The 21,758-nt window shown below is 34.1% G+C and overlaps 2 protein-coding genes across 2 annotated transcripts; one reads left to right on the forward strand and one right to left on the reverse strand.

Annotated features, from left to right (window-relative positions):
* Positions 1 to 1,856: 1,856 nt before the first annotated feature.
* Positions 1,857 to 14,046, reverse strand: LOC126829617 (protein YIPF6). The gene is made up of 7 exons (XM_050559561.1): positions 13,975 to 14,046; positions 11,457 to 11,558; positions 10,060 to 10,138; positions 9,495 to 9,537; positions 9,047 to 9,157; positions 6,201 to 6,358; positions 1,857 to 5,732 (listed from the first exon to the last, which is right to left on the reverse strand). The coding sequence occupies exons 1-7, from the start codon at positions 14,002 to 14,004 to the stop codon at positions 5,617 to 5,619; spliced, it is 639 nt and encodes a 212-aa protein (XP_050415518.1). The 5' UTR covers positions 14,005 to 14,046; the 3' UTR covers positions 1,857 to 5,616.
* A 25-nt stretch (positions 14,047 to 14,071) lies between these two features.
* On the forward strand, positions 14,072 to 20,681 carry LOC126829616 (coiled-coil domain-containing protein 134). Its single transcript, XM_050559560.2, has 6 exons — positions 14,072 to 14,379; positions 14,586 to 14,707; positions 15,453 to 15,537; positions 15,983 to 16,161; positions 17,011 to 17,085; positions 18,718 to 20,681. Exons 1-6 carry the CDS (start codon positions 14,226 to 14,228, stop codon positions 18,823 to 18,825), a joined length of 723 nt encoding a protein of 240 aa, XP_050415517.1. The 5' UTR covers positions 14,072 to 14,225; the 3' UTR covers positions 18,826 to 20,681.
* Positions 20,682 to 21,758: the final 1,077 nt, after the last annotated feature.

Below are 21,758 nucleotides of genomic sequence, written 5' to 3' on the forward strand. Positions count from 1 at the left end.
CTTATAAGTGAAAATATCACAGGTTCCTCTGGTCCCACGCAGCCTTGATTCGAACATGGCACATAAAATAAATTTGATAAGTTTTTGGTAAAATGAAATTAATTCTGATCGTCGAATTCCAATGACTAAATAAAATGTGGCGCTGTTTTTACGGTGTTTTTTGTTTATTTTTCAATGAAGAAAATCTTTTTTTGTTTCTTGTCATCTCACTAGAGATGGTTTCTGTTAATACTTTCATGTATGATTTATTTTAAATTCTTCTCTGGGTGTTGGTATATGCTTTCATCTCGTATCATTTGTTTTGTCTGTGTCTTGTTATGCAGTTAATTTTCATTTAATTAAGTTCATAATCTTAAACTTAGTAAAAAATTTATTCAGAATCCAATTTTAAATCAAACCTTACTACGTTTCTGGCTTCAAAATCTATAAACTCCCATATTTTAAAGAAAATAGTTTTTATTAATCAAAAAAATAATTATAAATATTGTCGAAAAATACTAAATAACAGTATAATAATTACAGTAAGTGTAAGAAAGCGGTTTTGTTCAGATTGAGATTGGATAACAAGTTTTAGATAATGTTCTTACAGTTAGCACGGATTAAGTTGATTAAGAGGTCGGATTAGTGTGGATTAACACAATAAGTGACGTCTGACGATGTTTGTAAACAAATATATGATTTGTGTATATTATTTGTAACTACGTGTATCCATGGTATGAACGTGTATAACGCAAGTTTGATATAAAAATGAGACACGTCAGTTTTTAGAATCATATCTTCAGTTTGGCTTCTGCTGTGAACAATCATATCATCTAGCTGTTAATTGCTGAACTGCGCCGATTCAGCATTTTGCTTGGAATTGCCAGTGGATAATCAGTTGGCCTAAATAATAATACTTTAAAGGGTAAGAAAAAGATTGACGGATCTATAAATAGGAAAGCAGAATTGTAAATGAAATGTGCGCAATAGAAAGGAATAAGAATTTAACGTCTGAGTAGCACAATACATTGGTCATTTTGAGACTAACATGGTGTTTATGTTTATGGTTTTACGTACAATGCAAGATGGTAGTTTTATGGTTATATGTACAATGCGAGATGGTAGTTTTCTTCTAGTTCATTCCACGGAATCTTCTACGTGCGACATTATCTTTCAGATTCAAAACGCAGATACGCTGTCAAAGGAGCTTTCTTGACGAATACCGATGGTTTTAATGTTGAGTGTAAATCAATTTTCCGTCCCTGCTTGTAACGACTACATGAAGCTGTATTAGTGTAGGCCTACTGTTACCCACCATTTTGTTACGGTCAAAACAATAAATGTTTTATGATTTCATTTTTTTTTCAGAAAGGATCCGAGTTGTTGAACAGCTGTGCCCATATGCAGAGCAATGTCAGAATTTGAAATGTTGCGTAGGCGTTGTGCACAGTTTGAGATTTAAAATGTGCATTTCACCTGAGCAGCACCTCTCTTCTTAAATCAACCACAGCAGAGAAACTGCCTGCAAAGAATATGTGGGACAAAGGGTCTTTTTTTAAAAATCAATCCAATTTCAGATATCAGTTATGTAAATATATTTATTTTGGGTTGTCTGGTCCAACCGGGCTCTACAGAACCACAATATATCCAGATCCAGAGCATATGGGTGGTTCACATTTAGGGACCCCACATAGCAAATATTTTGTAAAATACTGCAGTATTTAGATCCTTGAATTCAATGGTGCATCAGCTACCCTGGCAAACTTTATTTGAAGAGTGGTATGGTCCCAAGCTTTATGTGCTATCATTCCAAAATACAATATGCCCCGGGCAACTTCAAACTTTAAATTCAAAATACGTCACAATTTTCAAATAAATTATTTATTAATATCCCTTTATTTACATTTTTATTTACAAGAAAATATACAATAATATACAAAGATATATCAGATTCAATTTTTTTTATATATTTTAAGAGTTTTTTGAATACGCAGTAGACATACCTACCTACATTGTTATATTGTGTGTTTATTTTGACAAGGATAAAACTTGTTTAAGTGTTGCGTAGGCGTTGTGCACAGTGTTTACTTAACAAGCTGTGTATTTCACCCAGGCAGCACCTAAACTTGAACTGACAACAGGTTAAAATAATATTGATCAAATATTTCTTTTTATCATCCAATTATTGCTGCATTAATTGAAGTTAATACAATAGTGTTATGTGGGTTATTGATTTTCAGTCTTGTTGAGAAAGTAGATTTCTCTCTTTATAAGGTTTTCTTCTACTATTCCACTAATGGTGATATCGCAGAAGATTTATCTTATTTTATTATGCCTAGTGCATGCGCAGGGGTCTTTTCTGTGGGAGGAAACCAAAGTACCCGGAGTAAACCCACAAGATTGAGAATGTGGCCCTATCTCCAAGCCATATACGATCACATCATGGATCGAAACCAGCTAAATCACTTGGCCATACCCCCCACTCCCTCCGTTATTAAGTTTTGTTTTCTTGACATGGTTATAGCTATGCAGTTAAATTTGTTACTAATCAGAATTAAGTAAATAAACACTTTCAATTTTCAATTATCCCATCCAAACATTCATGCTCTTTTAAGGAATGAAAAGGAGTGGTAACAATGGGATGAATTGAGTAGAGAAATGCCATTGTGGCCAACCTTTCCCAGTAATGCTTTTTGGGAACCATTTCTTGAAACTAGAATGTAACCTCACCAATTTTACAAAAGATAACCAAATGCAAATGGACAGAAATAGCAGATTTGAAATAAGCTCCCAAATTATTTAAATGTTCAAAGGTCACCGAAAATATAACTAAATTCTAAGTAATAAACTTGAAAATTCTCAGTGATTATTCTGCAAATGTTTCCACACCTCTTCACCATTTCTTTTGGTGAAAAAATACTTTCTTGATATAAGACTAGAGATATATATTTTACTTTTCAAATAAACTATATTATAAAACAAAATAGCTATAAACCAGTTACTAAATATAGATCAGTATTAAGAACTGCCATGTCAACTAGACCAACTATCATGTGATCTCTCCATATGATTAAATAAAACGTACATTTATATTTTATTCAAAAATATAAAATACTCAATATACTGTTACAAAATTAGAGGCCGTATCAGACAAAATTTGTACTAGAATATTTTAAGGATTCCGACTTTCGATTTGCAGAAAGTTAAAATCGTAATACAAATTTTAGCCAGTATTTTTCAAATTTGACCATTCCAGTTTTTTTAAATAAGACCCTGATGTAAGTATTCTGGAAAATAGTAATATCACAATGTATTTGCAAGTATATATTTAGTAACTTGACTCTAGTTTATTGGACATATTTAGACAGGAAAATGAAATATTTAAAATAACTGCTTTTAAGAATAGTAATAAAGATTTTTTGAGTGTGTTGAACCAATTTATAATATTAACAACAAGTAAATATAGTAAATATAGTAGGTACATGAACATAAATTTGATGTTGTAAATGAGAATATGAATGGAAACATCCATGAATAAATGTACATGTAGTAATTACAATAGAGATGATTATGTGTGAAGTAGGGGACATTCTCACATTAATACAATATAATAACAATTTGTATGGACACCATGAAGTATGAGATAATAATAACAATTTGTATTAAAGTATGGACACCATGAAGTATGAGAAAATAATAACAAGTCCAACTTGTATTAAAATCAAATTAACAAAACATTAGCATGAAGTATGGGACAATAATACCATCTAATACTAACTTGTATTAAAGTATGAACATCATACAGTATGAGATAATAATAACAAATTCAACTTGTATTAAAATCAAATTAACAAAACAACAAATAACAATATAACATATCACTTTCAACAAGAAAATAAATGGTGTTAATTTTACATAATATCATATTCAATGCAACCCTTGACTCAAGTAATTAATGAAAGCTTTGGTCTACATTGAGTAAATCATATTTCAAGTCCTTGAAAACCACAAATTTGCATACAATCTAATTTAAACCCCTCCCCAATTTAAACTGAAAACAACTTTCAGTACAATCCATGACTTTAACGAACTCCTGCAAAACCACAAATTTGCATACAATCTGATTTGACACCCTTTCCCAAATGTAAACTGCAAACGCAAAAAGGATCAAAGCATTAATAAACTTATATTAATATACCATTGGCAGATCTGCCTCAGATCTAATTTGTTGCACATGTTATTTTGTCTTCATGATAAAAGTAAAATATCATCAGAAGCTACATCTCTGACTGTCTAGTTAGAATCTATATTAATAACCACCCACAATTTTGAAACATACAGAACTATAAATCACAATCCAATCATTTTTTTTTATACAAGTAACCCCCACTTCCCCCCTCCACCCTTCCAATTATTATTAATCTGATCTGATGCTTAATTACACAAATTTAAATTATCCATAAATTACGAAATCTCAGCAAATATATATTTTTTTTAATTTATACTTTATTAAAAGTCTCTGATCATCATTTGAGTGATTTTGAATCATTTGCAAACTTCCATATTGTGAAAGTTAAATCCCTAATAATAATATTAGTCTCGAAGCTGTTGATAATCATTTGATTGATTTTAACTACCTTGCAAACTAGAATATTGTAAAAGTTGAATTTCTAATAATAATATCAGTCTTGAAGTTGTTAATAATCATTTGACAGATTTTGACTAATTAGCAAACTACAAATGTTGTGAAAGTTAAATCGCTAATAATAATATCAGTCTTGAAGCTGTTAATAATCATTTGACAGATTTTGACTAATTAGCAAACTACAAATGTTGTGAAAGTTGAATTTCTAATAATAATATCAGTCTTGAAGTTGTTAATAATCATTTGATGGATTTTGAATACCTAGCAAACTACAATATTGTGAAAGTTAAATTTCTAATCAGAATATCAGTCCTAAAATGGTTCATTTCTATTCAGTATAAACAAAGTTATGATGAATTGAAAATTTCCAAATATTTGGCATCCTCTGCAGATGACACAAACAAACCAACATCACCTATAAGTGTTCAGTAAAAACTTTTGATGGACCTCTTTTTATTCAGATTGAATCCCAGTTTGTAGATTATCTACTCTTGATATGTTGGTTTGTTTTCTAAAGAGAGTGAAATGGGGTCTAACGTCCACACAACACAAACTAGGCCATTTCGGGAATAACATATGTAATGCGTAGGGGTCTTTAGCAGTGGGAAGAAACTGGAGGACCTGGGGAAAATCCAAAAGGTTGGATAGGTGACCCTACAATTGTCACATACTAACAGAGAATCAAAACCATGCCACTTGACTCAATGACAGATCTTATGATTTCATGCACACAACCCCCCCCCCCCCCGCCCTGTTCTCTTAATTAAATAATCAATTTCTGTTCACTTGAGCCAAGAAAAATGAGAATGCCCAATGAAATGCAAATGATGATCAGCGATTTGTAGTTGAGTAAAGTAGTTATTAATGTGTAATGCCATGTAACATCACTTTAACAAAGAAAGGTTTAAATAAATTAAATTGCACTGTTCTGTTCTTGTGATTAAGTATGAGATCACTAAGCATCTACAGTAATTAATACAATTAATCATTTATTAATGAGTATGAGAAATAATTAACCAACTTATTATAAAATAAAATAAAAATATTGGATAGACAGATAAGACTTTACGATTGCGAGCTTGAATATCACCTAAAAACGCTGTAGAGGCTGAAAAATAAAGGAAAGTTTGCGTTAAAACATGTAAATTGTATAAAATAAGTTGTTAAGCAATAATTCTTGACTTTACTCAGCTATGGAAATAAGCTGTGTATGTTTTTCAGTAGAAATAGTGGCTGTACTTTATCATTGTCTCTCTGTCTAGTCTTATATATGAACAGGCTTCCTGGCGAGGAAAGATATCTAATTGTTCACATGGGACGAAAAAAAAAGGGGCGGCCATTTATATCATTGGCAGATTGCAAGCTAAAAAAATTTGCTGAGAATTGGAATTTCAAATAAGAGTAGGCTGTAGTGTTATTGTTTGGACAAATTTCCGTCATTGCTCATCGCAAGTCTGTCTTCATTAGCCTGGTTGGTGCAGAAAAGTAAGACGTTAAATTAAATAAATTTAATTTTTCAATGATATACAGGCCAATAGACATTACTTTTGATTTAAAACCTAATTAAATTACTTACCAAACGTTGACCAAGCAAATCCTGCTACAACAAACAAGAATCTGACTACAAAGAGAGCTGTTGTTTGATTGGCTATCAGTATAATGCGACAGATACTAAGAGCCACAGCTAGTGGACAAACACAATATCCTAAAACACACACACTCTGGAAAAATGATCTGAAACAAAAAACAAAACAAATATAGAGGCAGAAGCAACACAACATATCACTTTTTGGGACCAAAGAGAGAGAGAGAGAAATGGGGTTTAACGTTCACTCGACACAAACTAGGTCATTTCGGGACTAACATATGGTTTAATTTTATTTCAATAATTCGCTAGCGCGTTGGGGTCTTTAGCAGTGGGAGGAAACCAGAGGACCCGGAGAAAACCTACGAGGTTGGACAGGCGACCCTACTCCAGGTCACGTACAACCGGGGATTCGAAACCCCACCAGTCGACTCAATGACAGACTTTATGATACAGCGCGCGCACGCTAACCATTTAGCCATCCAACCCCCCTTTTTTGGGACCAAACCATATATAATTGTCATTATGTTGTTTGGGAAAAGGGCTTTTACCCGAGTGTGATTAGCTTGTCTATTTAAAGCAATTGTTTTGTTTTTACATTTTTTCCTCCCCCGATAAACAAACCAGCGGCTGCCAGGCAGGATACGCCCACATTTTCGAGAGATGGATAGAGACCAAGCTAAGAAGAAAGTGATTTTTCCTACAATCAAGGGCCATAATTCTCGAAATTACAATTCGATGTGCGCAAATATCGAAAGGAACCGAGATCTTTGTGTTATAAACTTACATTTCAAGTTTCAACAAAATCGGATAAAAATTGTGACCTCTATTGGGTCCACAACTTTGATATACCCTATTTTTACGCTATTTGAGAACGAAGGGCGGCCATTTTATTTGTCAGTTTTGGGCAGATTTTCACTAATCGAACTAAGCTGTCCTTAGGGTGTAACGGTGATATAATAATACGTTTTTTTAAATTGGATAATAATTATGACCTCTATAGGGTCCACAAGCTAAAAACACGATTTTTCATACAATCAGGGGCCATAATTCAGGAAGTTACAGTCCGATATGCGTGAATATCGAAAGGAACCAAGATATTTGGGTTATAAACTTACATTTCAAGTTTCAACAAAATCGGATTAAAATTGTGACCTCCATAGGGTCCACAACCTTGATATACCATATTTTTACACTATTTGAGAACGAAGGGCGACCATTTTGTCTGTCAGTTTTGGGCCGATTTTCACGAAATTTGAACTCAACCGTCCTTAGGGTGTAACGGTGATATAATAATACGTTTTTTTAAATCGGATAAAAATTATGACCTCTATAGGGTCCACAAGCTAAAAACGCGTATTTTCGTACAATCAGGGGCCATAATTCAGTAAGTTACGGTCCGATATGCGCAAATATCAACAGGAACCGAGATCTTTGTGTTATAAACTTACATTTGAATTTTCAACAAAATCGGATAAAAATTGTGACCTCTATAGGGTCCACAACCTTGATATACCATATTTTTACGCTATTTGAGAACGAACGACGGCCATTTTGTCTGTCAATTTTGGGCCGATTTTCACGAAATTCGAACCCAGCCGTCCTTAGGGTGTAATGGTGAAATAATAATACGTTTTTTTAAATCGGATAAAAATTATGACCTCTATAGAGTCCACAAGCTAAAAACGCGATTTTTCGTACAATCAGGGGCCATAATTCAGGAAGTTACGGTCTGATATGCGCGAATATCGAAAGGAACCAAGATCTTTGGGTTATAAACTTACATTTCAAGTTTCAAAAAAATCGGATAAAAATTATGACCTCTATAGGGTTCACAAGCTAAAAACGCGATTTTTCGTACAATCAGGGCCATAATTCAGGAAGTTACGGTCCGATATGTGCGAATATCGAAAGGAACCAAGATCTTTGGGTTATAAACTTACATTTCAAGTTTCAAAAAAATCGGATAAAAGTTGTGACCTCTATAGCGTCCACAAGCTAAAAACGTGATTTTTCGTACAATCCATAATCCATGAAGTTTCGATCCGATACATGCCAATATCGAAAGCAGCCGAGATCTTTTGGGGTTAAACCTATATTTCAAGTTTCGTCAAAATCGGATAAGAATTGTGACCAGACAGACAGACAGACGTCCGGACGGACAGGGGCGACGGCATAATACGTCCACATGAAAATGTGGGCGTATAAAAATGGTGTTTGAATTTATGTCAGGTTTTCATGGGAAATCATGAACAAAAATAATATCACAGCCTCTAGTTTCTACTAACCGGATGTAGAAAAATGTAGGCGATGAAACCGCCTCAATAATTTCATCATATGATTGTGCTTTGTTTGGTTTCTTGTGATTATCAATATTTAGATCTTCGAATGACCAAAGGTAGTCAATGGGAATTAATTAGTGGTCTTATCCCTGAAAAAGGGTTATCTCCCCCTTTCTGAAAAATTAACTTTTATTTAAAATTAAAAATATGTTCTCTGATGTTTTATTTTGTAATTTCTGATATTCTGCCATGTCTAAATTATCACAAAATATCACTGCATTGGAAAATTTAAAAACATCGTCTAAATATTTTAAGAGAAAATTGGTGCTTAAGGGAGATAATTCACATTTATTTTAAGCCACATTTGTGGGCACAACATCTCCTTGCAATAAATGATAGATATCCCACAGCTAGACATACACCTTTCACCTCTAGTATTAGGAGAAACAATTTAGTGTCTGCAATTAAATCTTTACTCAGTAGACATTTACTAGCAACAACATTCTCCAATTTCTAATTCTATACATTAGATTTGTTGAAAAGATGGTTGCTTACATGTTTCCACCCAGTAATTTAGTATTAAGAGTAACAATAACAGCTCCAATCCAATATATAACAAATACTTCAGCAAATTGTGGTTGACCAGAAGTGCCACTCTGTAACATCCTGCAAAATATAAAAGCACGGTTATTAATCATAGAAAATAATCAACACAGGGTCTTCTTTCATGTGTGGGAAAGAGATGAGTTTCAAGGCCCTCAACATGTTAAAAACAACAGCATTTACTGACTAATTTAAAATCAGGAACATCTAAACAGATAATTTAATTAATTTCATGGCTTATTCAACGTTAAAATATATACTGAAATTATTTTAAAATTTCGTTAACAAAAACCCCAAAAATATAAATGATAGATATTCTCCCAGCACTGGGCTCTACAACAGGGTTGAACAAAGAGAAATGGAATATAATCAAGAATTTTTTCAAATTCTTTTAACTTACATAGCCATGTACACACAGAGAATAAGTGGACCCCACAAATCCCCTGAAATGACAAACAAACAAGAAATTGAAATATCAGTTTTTCTGTAAATTACAGTCAGATTTTTCAAAAATAACAATTAAAACAAATATATATATATATGAGTTCCAGTCTAACAGTAAAAACAAACAAGAGTTCAATTTGCTAGATGGATACCAGTAAACATAGCTTCAGTCTGGGGATAGAACAGTCCAGAATCTGATTCTATCCTAGAAAGGTGTCGATCAAGTATGATGAGTAAACATGAAAATTTCAGGTGACAAGGCAGACGCAAAGTGTATATCATGGCTGAAATCTTTGATTACGTCACGATTCTGGTCATACGTCTATATTCAGGACTAGCAGAACTGTTACAGACCCAATACCACGACAATTGATTGCAATTCTGTCAATTCTGAATGTTCCAGATTAACAATAAACCCCCTTCTTCCCCCCTCCCCAACACACAATGCATTATAAACTGAACGGATGGAGGGTTATTTCATTTAGAGTTTGTAGCAAAATAACCAGTTCATATATACTTACATTCTTTTAATAGAGTTTTACTCGTTTTAGGATATAAAACATGAAAAAACTTAGTTCCAATAGCTCGTAAATCTCTCATCTATAAAACAGTAATAATACATTAATCAATAAGTGTCAACGGAGTGGAATGTTAGAACTTGTCAATATTATATTTGGTCTATTATTTATTTAACATTTTTTTAGTAATTGGGACATAAATAAAACACTATTTATGGAATAACAGTTATTATGGTTTATTACACAGTGACATTTCAACAAGACTTAACAAGTCGTTATAAAGCATATACACAAGTAGATAAACCAGAATTATATTTTGGTGAAGTTAAGAGTAACATATACTGTACATAATATTTATTGCTATAGATTTTTTGTGCAATATGAGAGGACTTTGCCCATTTCAACCATTTTATTCATCAATTCCAACTGCTAAATCAGAGATATTTTACGTACAGCCAACCTACAGAATCTACATGCATGTTTTACGTCCCATTAAAGATAGGTTGCCAGGCAACGAAACATACGCCCACAGCAGCTAAATCATCCGGGCAGTCAACAAGTGTTGTCGCATATTTTTAGTTTTTTGGGTAATAAAACATTTATAATACACTAAAATCTGATTAAGAGTAACAACTCATGAAGAAATTATCAATCTGAAGTCAATCGGATGATAACTTTAGCCTCTAGAGCATCACAAGATTTTTCAAAGTGATCAAGGGCCATAATTTTGGCAGTAATTATCGGAAATCGTTGAAAATCAATAGGATTCTTTATCACATGACCTCAAACACTGTGTATAAATTTAAAGTCAATCTGATATTAACTTTAACCTCTAGAGCATCCACAAGATTTTTTGAAGTGATCAAGGGCCATAACTCTGGCAGTAACTATCGGAAATTGCTGAAAATCAATAGGCTTCTTCGACTTATGACCATAAACACTGTGTATAAATTTAAAGTCAATCGGATATTAACTTTGGCCTCTAGAGCGTCCACAAGATTTTTTTTGAAGTGATCAAAGGCCATAACTCTGGCAGTAATTATCGGAAATCGCTGAAAATCAATAGGCTTCTTCGTCTCATGACCTTAAACACTGTGTATAAATTTAAAGTCAATCGGATATTAACTTTAGCCTCTAGAGCGTCCACAAGCAATTGTGGACGCCGGACCGATGGACGGACGGGAGTGACGACAATATACGAACACATTTCAATGATGTGGGCGTATAACAATGTGGGCGTATAAAAAGACTAGACATGTCGTTTTTGTAATTTTTTTCATTAGTTGAAATTCTTTGAAAATAGTTTCTAAACTGTTGTGGATGTCATTCATAACCGGGGTATGTATGCTTATATAACTTATATTATAAGAAAACATTTAACATTGTTAATGTTTACCTACCACAGTATCTTTAACTGGTTCATCAAGGGTAGATAACTCATCATCACTTTTAGAAACACCTGGAACAGTAATCTCCCCTTCAAGGGACAAGTCGGAATCATCCTACAACAAATCAGAGAAAATTAGGACTACCATACATTGTTGATTCATACAGTTGTCTTGTAACTACTTTTTCCTTACACAATTAAGTCAAGCTGACTAGATAAATAAACTATGGGTTCTATGTCGGACTTGGACAAATACATGCCGGTCATGACTGAGGACTATCTTTTTGCACGCCGGATAAATGGCATACATTTCAAAACTCAATTTTCAAACATGGCTATGATCTATGAAATTCTTTGGACCGTACAGAATACTGCCCAGGTATAGAAGCCACATAATCTGATAATTGGTGTTATAGAGTTGTATACATACATGTAGTTGTCAACAATGGATTATACAGAGTGTTGTGTTGATAATGAATGGTGAATGTTTGATAGTAGAACAATAAAAGTTAATTATTATGTGGGAATCTTATCAATGACGAGAAGTGGTCCATTGTTAGTCATTCTCTATTTGAGCACCCACATATGTCTGTGTCATAAGAATTTTCTAGAACAAAACATGTGGTGTAAAAGAGATTATTATAGTACTGCTCCTCGAAGCTAACCAACTGTAGAGATAAATTATGTAGGCCTAAATCCTCAACTTTAACATGTCAGGAGAAAAATGCATTAGAAAATGTATACAATGATATTACGGTCTTGTGGGATAAAAGCTAGAGATTAGTAAACATGCTTACTGAAAAATTAAGAAAATTAGGTATTTCTGTGCTATTTTATAACAATATTTTAATAAGCTTATTGAAAATTCATGCCTCGTACAAGATTAGTGTTCGAAAACCACAACAATAGAACTGGAAGTTGTTTCTGTTGAAAGTTTGGGCCTTTAATTTTAATGAAAGGATATGACGTAGTATATTGGTCACACTACAAACATGATATCGGTCAATTAATAAACAACAATAAATGTTTTACTAGTACTACTAGACATGTGTTTTTGTTTGTCAGTGAACAAGTTTTATTGTTGTTCAAAAAGTGACGGATGATTCTAAGATGTTTAGAATTTATCAACTGCCCGCTTTCATTTCTTGAATACTTATTTTGTCTAAAAGTGAAACGGCACTGTGTACATGTCATGTAGTTGTCTACGTACGACTTGTAAATATAGGATTAGGATATCGAATATAGGCTCAGTAGATAACAAACCTCATCTCTCAACCCTCCGTGTTTCGAGATAAGAGATGGTGCTATATACTTCCACGTAGCAAAGCCAAACGCAAATCACATCGGGTCTCAGTAAGCAAAATTGACAATATTTTTCATCAAAACAACGATTGATTATTGTCATTTATAATATTTCTGCCACATCCAACTAAAATTAAGCATATAATCCTACCTGAAACAGGTATAAATCATCATATTTAAAATCAAGGCGTTAAGTTGTTACTGGGAACGTCATTTTTAAACAGGAGATCTATGACGGTGTATGTCAGATAAAAACAACGCTTCATTAATTTAAACGCAAATATTTGGAGTTAGGCGATAGTTGTGGCCTCTGTAAGTTTAATTAGTCATAATAGTATAGTATAAAATTATCTTATTTTTACGATGTTACATGCATTAATAAAGAAATTGAGTTTGTCACTTTGAACTAAAGGCACCCAATCGTAGCTAAAAACATGCACATCAGATCAGTATCTCAACGTTCTGGTAGTAGATCAGATTAAAAGAAATCTGGAATCGACTTTGATCTCTTAACTCCCACTAGTTCAGCTCTGAACGTAGGTCTCATCTCATTACACTCGCCCTGTACGTTCAGGGACCGTGTTAGTGAAGCTTTGGCAAAAAAGTTTGGATTCCCAGTTTTACTGGGCAACTTTTTACTGCTAAACAAAATCTTTAATCGGCTAAGAAACTTCAGTCATTTATTGCTTTGCCTAGCCCAATTACAATAATTTACAATAAATTTTTTTCAAAATTCCCAATTTTTTGCCACCAGGCTCACCTAAATTTCGTTTCATCTTATATGCCCGAGTTTGTAAATTTGTGCGTTACCCTTTCAATGAAGTCGGCCAAATCGGTTAGAAGACAGAGAGGTATTTATTAACACTGTAACAGCGTGTTGTGTCGCTCATACTGGTTCTAGTGAGGTAAGCAAGGTCTCATTTTCTCACTAAGATGTTCAGTTACATTTGTCAGGCGTTCACAGGGACTGACACTCGACCGTTTAGCAGTAAAAAGTTGCCCAGTAAAATTGACTGGGAAGCCAAACTTTTTCGCCAAGGATTCAACAACACGGTCCCTGAAGTGAACGTACAGGGCGAGTGTAATGCGACCTACGTTCAGAGCTGAACTAAACTCCCACCTCCTTTCAAATAGATTGGACATACATCCAAACTTGTACTATCCAATTAACCTTCAAATTTGTCAAATTTATAAATCAAAATATGACAAATAAACAATTTATTGGTTACCTGCTTTGAAAGAAAGTCCACGTCGGCCATGTCTGCTAATGTAGGAAACCCCTATTACGCTACTTCCGTTACTAAAATTATCTCCGGAAATGGAATACCCCAATGTTTATCACACGTGTAAACATGTGAAGAAATGATAATAAAGATGGGAAAGAGTTTTCTGAAATTTTGATAACTTTACGATTTGAACGCTTTTATTTTATCGCAAAAGATTAATGGTCTACAAAATAAACTTTATTTAGTGTTGAGAGATGGAGAAACTGTGTTATTGTTGTTTACTTTTGTTGTTTATTTTTGTGTCTTTGTTGACAGTTCAAATTAAATCCGATTCACCACCAATGCCTGATGAAAATTCAAAAATACAAGATGAAAAACTTGAAGGAAAAATATCTGCTGAAGAAAAATGTATCTTTTTAACCAATGCTAACTGCGAAAAAGCATGTCGGAATGAAATTCTATCAGCTTAAATTTCTGTTACTGTGAAAAAATTAAATTATATTGCGGTATCTTCCGTTCCGAGCTGTCATGTATGTACCTCGAACGACATTATGAATCAGGAATGACTATATAGATTTCAAATTAGTATTTTAATATCTTTGACAATTTCTCAGATAAAAAATTATTTCAGGAACATCGAGGTACCCAGTTAAATGCTGTGAAGACAATAACATCATTTGGAAGTTATGAACAAAAATACAAACTGGTTGAAATCATGTTAAAACAACTTTTTGCTGTAAGTTGCTGATCATTATATGTCGGTTTATAATTTTCTGATTTTAAAGAACCTGCATTGGAATTCTGCCTTCTATAAGCCAGGACATAAGGCACCTGTCACAGACATATTGTCAGACATAAATTATCACAACATATTCCTATCTATATAAATAAAATCAAAGATGTCTGTACATGTACGTGTTCACCCGGCCACCACGCTTTGTCACAACGATCCACCCCCTCATATGTGGTATCAAATTAACCAGCATAACCCTGTAAATGTTTTACGCCATCAAATTTGGGCCCCAGGCGAAACACTCTTCGTCACCCCACTCCCCCCCCCCCACACATAAATGTGATATCAAATTAACCAGCATGACCCTGTCAATGTTTTAGGCCATCAAATTTTGTTCCCAGGCAAATTTGCTGGACAAATTGGGCCTGGGCAAGTTGGGCCTATGGCGAATTTTGACCCTGTGCGAATTTGGACCCTGCACGAAGCTGGGTATCCTGCTGGTATTATAATATAAATGCTTTGCTATAATTTGTGCCTGACAAAGTGTTTGACAGTTGTTTTAATATCCAGGCTTGTCTTTACATTGTTTGATGATTTATCCAGGATTGTTTCTTAGTAAAGTTAAGCTGCTACCTTGGCAAGGATTATACAGTGATATGAAATATTTACTATGACTTATTATATGTCCAGACCTGAAATTGCTCTTGTATCATTATGTACATAATTTCCTTAAAATTTGATCCTGCAGGTATTAAATGAAGCAAAGACTAATGTGACAGAATGGAAATTTTTACCAGGAGATCCATTTCCTGAAAATGAAACAATGCAACACTGTGAGTCCTATAGCAGTAATGAATTTCTCTTCCCTTTCTAGGGATATATATTAGAAAGAAATATCATTAATTATATTTAACCCTTTAGCACTTGGTAGTAATATTGACTACCCCAGTTCCCAGAAGAAAATTATAGAAAGTGATATACCAGTACACCCTTGGACAGATCCAAAGTCCGAACTTTGTCATTCAACACGGGGATCAAACCCTACGCCCTGGTTAGTGGGTGGGTCTGTAACATACCCACCGCAGCACCATGCCTCCCTAATGTGGCTAATACATGCTACTGCCTTATCTGTGAATTATAATACCATAAATACTTATATTCTCTTGTTGTAATCATTTCAGCTGTGTCTAAAATCTTTGAGAATATTGCCTTATTTATTAGTCATCTGTGCATTATAATACCATCAATACTTATATTCTCTTGTTGTAATCATTTCAGCTGTGTCTAAAATCTTTGAGAATACTGCCTTATTTGGAGATCTTGTATTGAGAATGCCTGATATTGTACATGAATTATATGACCGACAAAGAGAATGGCAAATGGCTTTAACATGGGGGACAGGCTTCTGTAATGAATCAAGAATATTTGAAGGTGCTAACAGTAAACTGCTAAATCTGGTAATTTTCATTCAGTTATTTTAAGGCAATATCCCATTTTAATATGGAATGCACTCTAGCTCTGAAAGCTAGATAAAATCTGATTATTTCAGTTTTTGTTGTGTTTGCTTGAGGAAACTTCATATTTGTTTTTAAACCAAGAACTGGTTTCATTCATATGGTAATTGTGTTGTTGTTCTTATTGCAACAGTTTTTAAAAAAAGACCATAATAAGGCTTCACCAATTTGAGTATGGTCGACATAAAGCTTAACGTCAAAAGTCCAAGATACCACCTATGACATCTGGCACCAATGATGTAATGAATCTGAGGTTCTCGATTTATATTAGTATGGTCATACTTGCCCAGCGGAGCGAGGCAAGGTATGAAGTCATGACATTTGATTAACTTGAAAGTTGAAATGGTGTAGGCCACAAATGTTTATTCCTCAGCCAGGATTCTTTAAACAATTCGACTAAACTCCTAACTGAACATATGTAATAGTTAAATGGGTGCGCTTTAGACCATTGGGTCTGTCATTGAGTCAAGTGGCATGGTTTCGAATCCCTGCTTGTACGTGACAAGAAGTAGTGTCGCCGAGGCAACCTCGTGGGTTTTTCTCCGGATCCTCGGGTTTCCTCCCACTGCTAAAGGCCCCTGCACGCAAGCAAATTTTTGAAATAAAATTGAACCATATGTTAATCCCGAAATGACCTAGTTGTGTCAAGTAGACTTTAAACCCCATTTCTCTCTGCTTGGTTTCAATTCAACAAGGATTAGGGTCGTCTGTCCAACTTACATGCATGCGAATTATTGAACCTAACTTGTGTCGAATGTATCCATTTCTATCCCTCTTTCTTTGTATTTATAGATGGCACAGGAAGTCAATATTTTACCAAAAGATAATAATTTTATAAATCCATATAGTGCTGAAACACAGCGGGAGGTAGGTCTGCTACAAAATATCTTTTCTTTTTAATTAATAAGCACAGATAAATTTATTTTTATAGTTTTACATTTTATTTCGGAGTAAATTGTGGCAATTGTGGCCTCAGTCCAGAGCAGATCGGATTTTTTTCTCACCTTGCTTGAGTGTTCAATTATTTAGCTATTGCCCCTGCTTTATATTTTTTGTCCCCGTCCGTCCGTCCGTCACACTTTTTGGGACACAATAACTCTCCTTCTAATTGACCTAGAATGTTCAAACTTGGTGTAGGTGTTTATTAGGTCAATGCCTTGATGGAGTTCGAAGATGAGCATTTTCGGCTTAGGGTAAGCAGAGATAAGCAATTTGAATGGTTGATGCTTTGGAACACGATAACTTTAGTTCTAATTAAGTGAGAGAGATGAAACTTGGTGTATAGTTTCATTACATCAATACCTTGACTAAGTTCGATAATGAGCATTTTCTGCTCAGGGTAAGCAGAGCGATAAGCAATTTGATTGGCCGAGACTTTGGAACACAATAACTCTCCTTCTAATTGACCTAGAATGTTCAAATTTGGTGTAGGTGTTTATTAGGTCAATGCCTTGATGGAGTTCGAAGATGAACATTTTTGGCTCAGGGTAAGCAGAGATAAGCAATTTGATTGGTTGATGCTTTGGGACACGATAACTTTAGTTCCAATTAAGTGAGAGTGATGAAACTTGGTGTATAGTTTCATTACATCAATACCTTGACTAAGTTCGATGATGAGCATTTTCTGCTCAGGGTAAGAAGAGCGATAAGCAATTTGATTGGCCGAGACTTTCGAACACAATAACCCTCCTTCTAATTGAGCTAGAATGTTCAAACTTGGTGTAGGGGTTTATGAGGTCAATGCCTTGATGGAGTGCGAAGATCAGCATTTTCTGCTTAGGGTAAGCAAAGATAAGCAATTTGATTGGTTGATGCTTTGGAACACGATAACTTTAGTTCTAATTAAGTGAGAGTGATGAAACTTGGTGTATAGTTTCATTACATCAATACCTTGACTAAGTTTGATGATGAGAATTTTCTGCTTAGGCTAACGAGCAATAAGCATTTTGATTGGTCAAACTCTTCTTCCAATTGAGGTAGAATGTTTAAACTTGATGTAGATGTTCGTCTTGACTGAGTTCAACAACTCTTCTTCTAATTGAGGTAGAATGTTTAAACATGATGTAGATGTTCGTCTTGACTGAGTTCAACAACTCTTCTTCTAATTGAGGTAGAATGTTTAAACTTGATGTAGATGTTCCTCTTGACTGAGTTCAATGATTAACATATCGAGCTAAAGCTAAGCAGAGATAAGCAATTTCCTGCTTTGGGACAAGATAACTTTGATTCTATCTGATAGAGAGTGATGAAACTTAGTGTATAGTTGATAATCAGTTTGATTGCTTGATACTTTGGAAAAAAATAGATGTGCGATTAATTAATATGTGTCATCTATTTATTTGGGGATTTCGGCGGGAGACATCAGCCTCACTGTTGGCTTGTTACTATTTAAGTTGGCATCATTTCTTGTAAATTCTATAATTTTATTTGTTCACAATGGCAATTCACAATGACATGTTCCAATTACTCCTTACCAATTTTTTTTATTTATTTTAACAGAAAGAAATGATGATGGAATTGAATGAAGCTGAAATAAAAAAATTAAAGAAAAAAGAGAAGAAAAAGATAAAAAGGGGACCCAGACTTTCTTCACACACAGAATTATAAAAAACCAGTTTAATATTTAAATGAGAAGCAACCCAAATATTTTTTTATACCTCTCTGTCCCTCCAAATTGTAATTAACCTAATCCTATGCTATATTACACAAATATAAATTTGTTATCCATCAATTCAGAAATCTCAGCAAATTTGATTTTTTTATTTGTACATTTAATGTTTGTGTTTGATCTGAGGAGCAGAATTTGGTAAAACTAGTTAACAAAGATTGAAATGTTCTCTTGACAGCGGAGCCACAGTGACTTGCTGTGTATGCCTCTGGCACACTAACAAGGATGTCCCATTTTCATTTTGGGTTTCCCTTGTCAGTAGTGCAGGGTGGTTCGCTTGGCAAGGATCAGTGTCTAGTCATGTTGATGGTACAAAAAATACTAGCAATGCCACGGGACCATAGTCGGAAATGAAATGAAATGGGGTTTAATGTCCTACTATTCTGCTCCGAACTGGGCTAATGAAGACAGGACCATAGTCGGTGCAACAGAGGTTAACAGTCTATTCCTGCTTGTAACCATTGCTTTAGAAATATGACTAGACCCAAGCAATTATTACTTTATCTGGGAATGTTTGTTTTTGTTATGATTGACCTATGACCCTATGAACAATACACACTGCTCTTTCGGTAGCTTAGCTTGAGTCGGCTTTTAAGTATTTTTATTTTCTTAATTTAAAATCGGGGGGTGGATGGCTGAATGGTTAGCGTGCGCGCGCTGTATCATAAAGTCTGTCATTGAGTCGACAGGCGTGGTTTCGAATCCCCGGTTGTACGTGACAAGGAGTAGGGTCGCCTGTCCAACCTCGTGGGTTTTCTCCGGGTCCTCCGGTTTCCTCCCTCTGCTTAAAGACCCCTACGCGCAAGCGAATTATTGAAATAAAATTAAACCATTTGTTAGTCCCGAAATGACCTAGTTTGTGTTGAGTGGATGTTAAACCCCATTTCTCTCTCTCTCTTTAATTTAAAATCTTCATATAAGATTTTCCATAAATATGTATATTTTAAAATTACAAATATATGTCATCCATAAAAGATCAGACAGACATTAAGTTTTTCTCTAAGTGTCTTCTAAAGTTGACATTATTTTTGTTTGTGTCAGTTGTGTAGGGTTGTATAGGTATGTGCTTCATATATGGATGATGTAAATCCAATGTATATAAATATACTATATTAGGTAAACTGAAACTGGGCCATAAAACTTTTATGCATGTTTTTAAATTACTTGTTGATAGGATACAGAAAAATATACTATACTAATGTCCAAAAGAAAGTATATATACTAAAAATATGACTAAGTTTTATTTAGATTAAAAACATTTGATAAAACATTACTGAGTTTGTCTCTTGCGTTAGAACTCAACATTTCTAAGCAAAATAAAAAGCGAAACAAATTGACATTGTACCCAAATGCTGCATACGATGAAAAACGACTTTGGTTGATGCAGCACGAAATGCACAGTGTATACTTTCTTTTGGACATTAGTATCTATTAGGTAAACTGAAACTGGGCCATAAAATTTCTGTATTCTCAAGTTTTACTCATGTTTTCAAATTACTTGTTGCTAGGACACAGAATAAAATGCAAATAAGTATTTTGAACTGCCAGAACCTGGTGTATGACTAAAGATTTGCTCAAATTAAAACTAGTCTTAGGATAAATAAAGTTGTGCTCAAACCAGGTTTTTTGCTAAGACTTATTATTATACAATGTGCATGTTTTCATCAGAATGATATTATAATAGTATAGGGTATGTTTTTAATTCAGAATGAAGAGTCATATTGTGACAGTATAGTGCATGTTTTATATTTTTGTGTATACAATGAATAATAAAGTAACTTTCTATATTGAATATAAAACCAACCATATATAGTTATATTTTATCATGAGTCATGCTAATATGATTCAAACCATGATTATGTGCTTTTAATAATAGGTGTGTGATGAAAGATTACCAAGTGAAGAACCCCTAATATTGTTCACAGAGGAGGGATGGGTGTACTGTTCATACAAAAGGCAAAATTAAAGTGCACATAAGATGGACGACATTACTTTTGTCTTTTCGGTACGTATAGCCAATGGTTACTATATCCACTTTACGGCAAATTTACACCAATCTGATTAAAATTAATTCGGCAATCTTCACTTAAAGTCGCAAAAAGTGCCTGACTGATCCCTTAGGTAATTGGCTGATTGGGACCATGGCTGATTGGGACCTGGCTGACTGGGACCAGATTTGTGGCTGATTGGGACCAGATTCTTGGCTGACTGGGACCAGATTCTTGGCTGACTGGGACCAGATGTTTGGCTGATTGGGACCACGACAAGGCTCATTCGGACCATTACTTAAATGACGCGAGTATTTAAAATATGTTTGCATATTTTTGATAATAAGACAACTATGACAATAAATAGTGTAATTAGTCACAAATAATAGTGTAATTAGTAAATGACAGCTTCAATACAAATGAGCTAAATCACAGAGAAGATGCTTCACATTCTTGGCTGATTGGGACCAGATTCTTGGCTGATTCGGACCATGATCAGACCAATGACGAGAGTGTTTTAATTATGTTTGCATGACAATAAATACTACCCAGTATTATCAAATTGTAACCCAATATCAAATAGCCTCATATAAGTATAATTACTGCAACGAATGCGATATTTTGTAATGATAAAGTTGAAAAAAATGACAGACAAATTGTAGGCCTACTTTGTATAATATTCTAATTAGTAAATATCATTTTATTTCATATAACGAGACATTTGGTGGCGATTCAATTCCTTTACAAACCAATATTTTATTATTTAGTAGGACCTTCCTGATCTAGACAAGTGTTGAATGCAATACACTAAATTGGTTGACAAACGTGTAAAAGTTTCTTAGTAATACACATTAAACAAAGTTAATTAAATCACACTTTATAGT

Source organism: Patella vulgata, chromosome 8 (assembly GCF_932274485.2).
Source record: "Patella vulgata chromosome 8, xgPatVulg1.2, whole genome shotgun sequence".
NCBI lineage: Eukaryota > Metazoa > Mollusca > Gastropoda > Patellidae > Patella > Patella vulgata.

Excerpts from the sequence above, each read along its gene's own strand:
- LOC126829617 (XM_050559561.1), bottom strand. The coding sequence starts at position 14,004 with ATGGCCGACGTGGACTTTCTTTCAAAGCAG. Across the intron at positions 10,139-11,456 it reads AACCAGTTAAAGATACTGTG|ATGAGAGATTTACGAGCTAT; the intron begins GTAGGTAAACAT and ends ACTGTTTTATAG. Across the intron at positions 9,538-10,059 it reads TAAAACTCTATTAAAAGAAT|GGGATTTGTGGGGTCCACTT; the intron begins GTAAGTATATAT and ends TTGTCATTTCAG.
- LOC126829616 (XM_050559560.2), top strand. The coding sequence starts at position 14,226 with ATGGAGAAACTGTGTTATTGTTGTTTACTTTTGTTGTTTATTTTTGTG. Across the intron at positions 14,708-15,452 it reads TGTTAAAACAACTTTTTGCT|GTATTAAATGAAGCAAAGAC; the intron begins GTAAGTTGCTGA and ends TTGATCCTGCAG. Across the intron at positions 15,538-15,982 it reads AAATGAAACAATGCAACACT|CTGTGTCTAAAATCTTTGAG; the intron begins GTGAGTCCTATA and ends TAATCATTTCAG.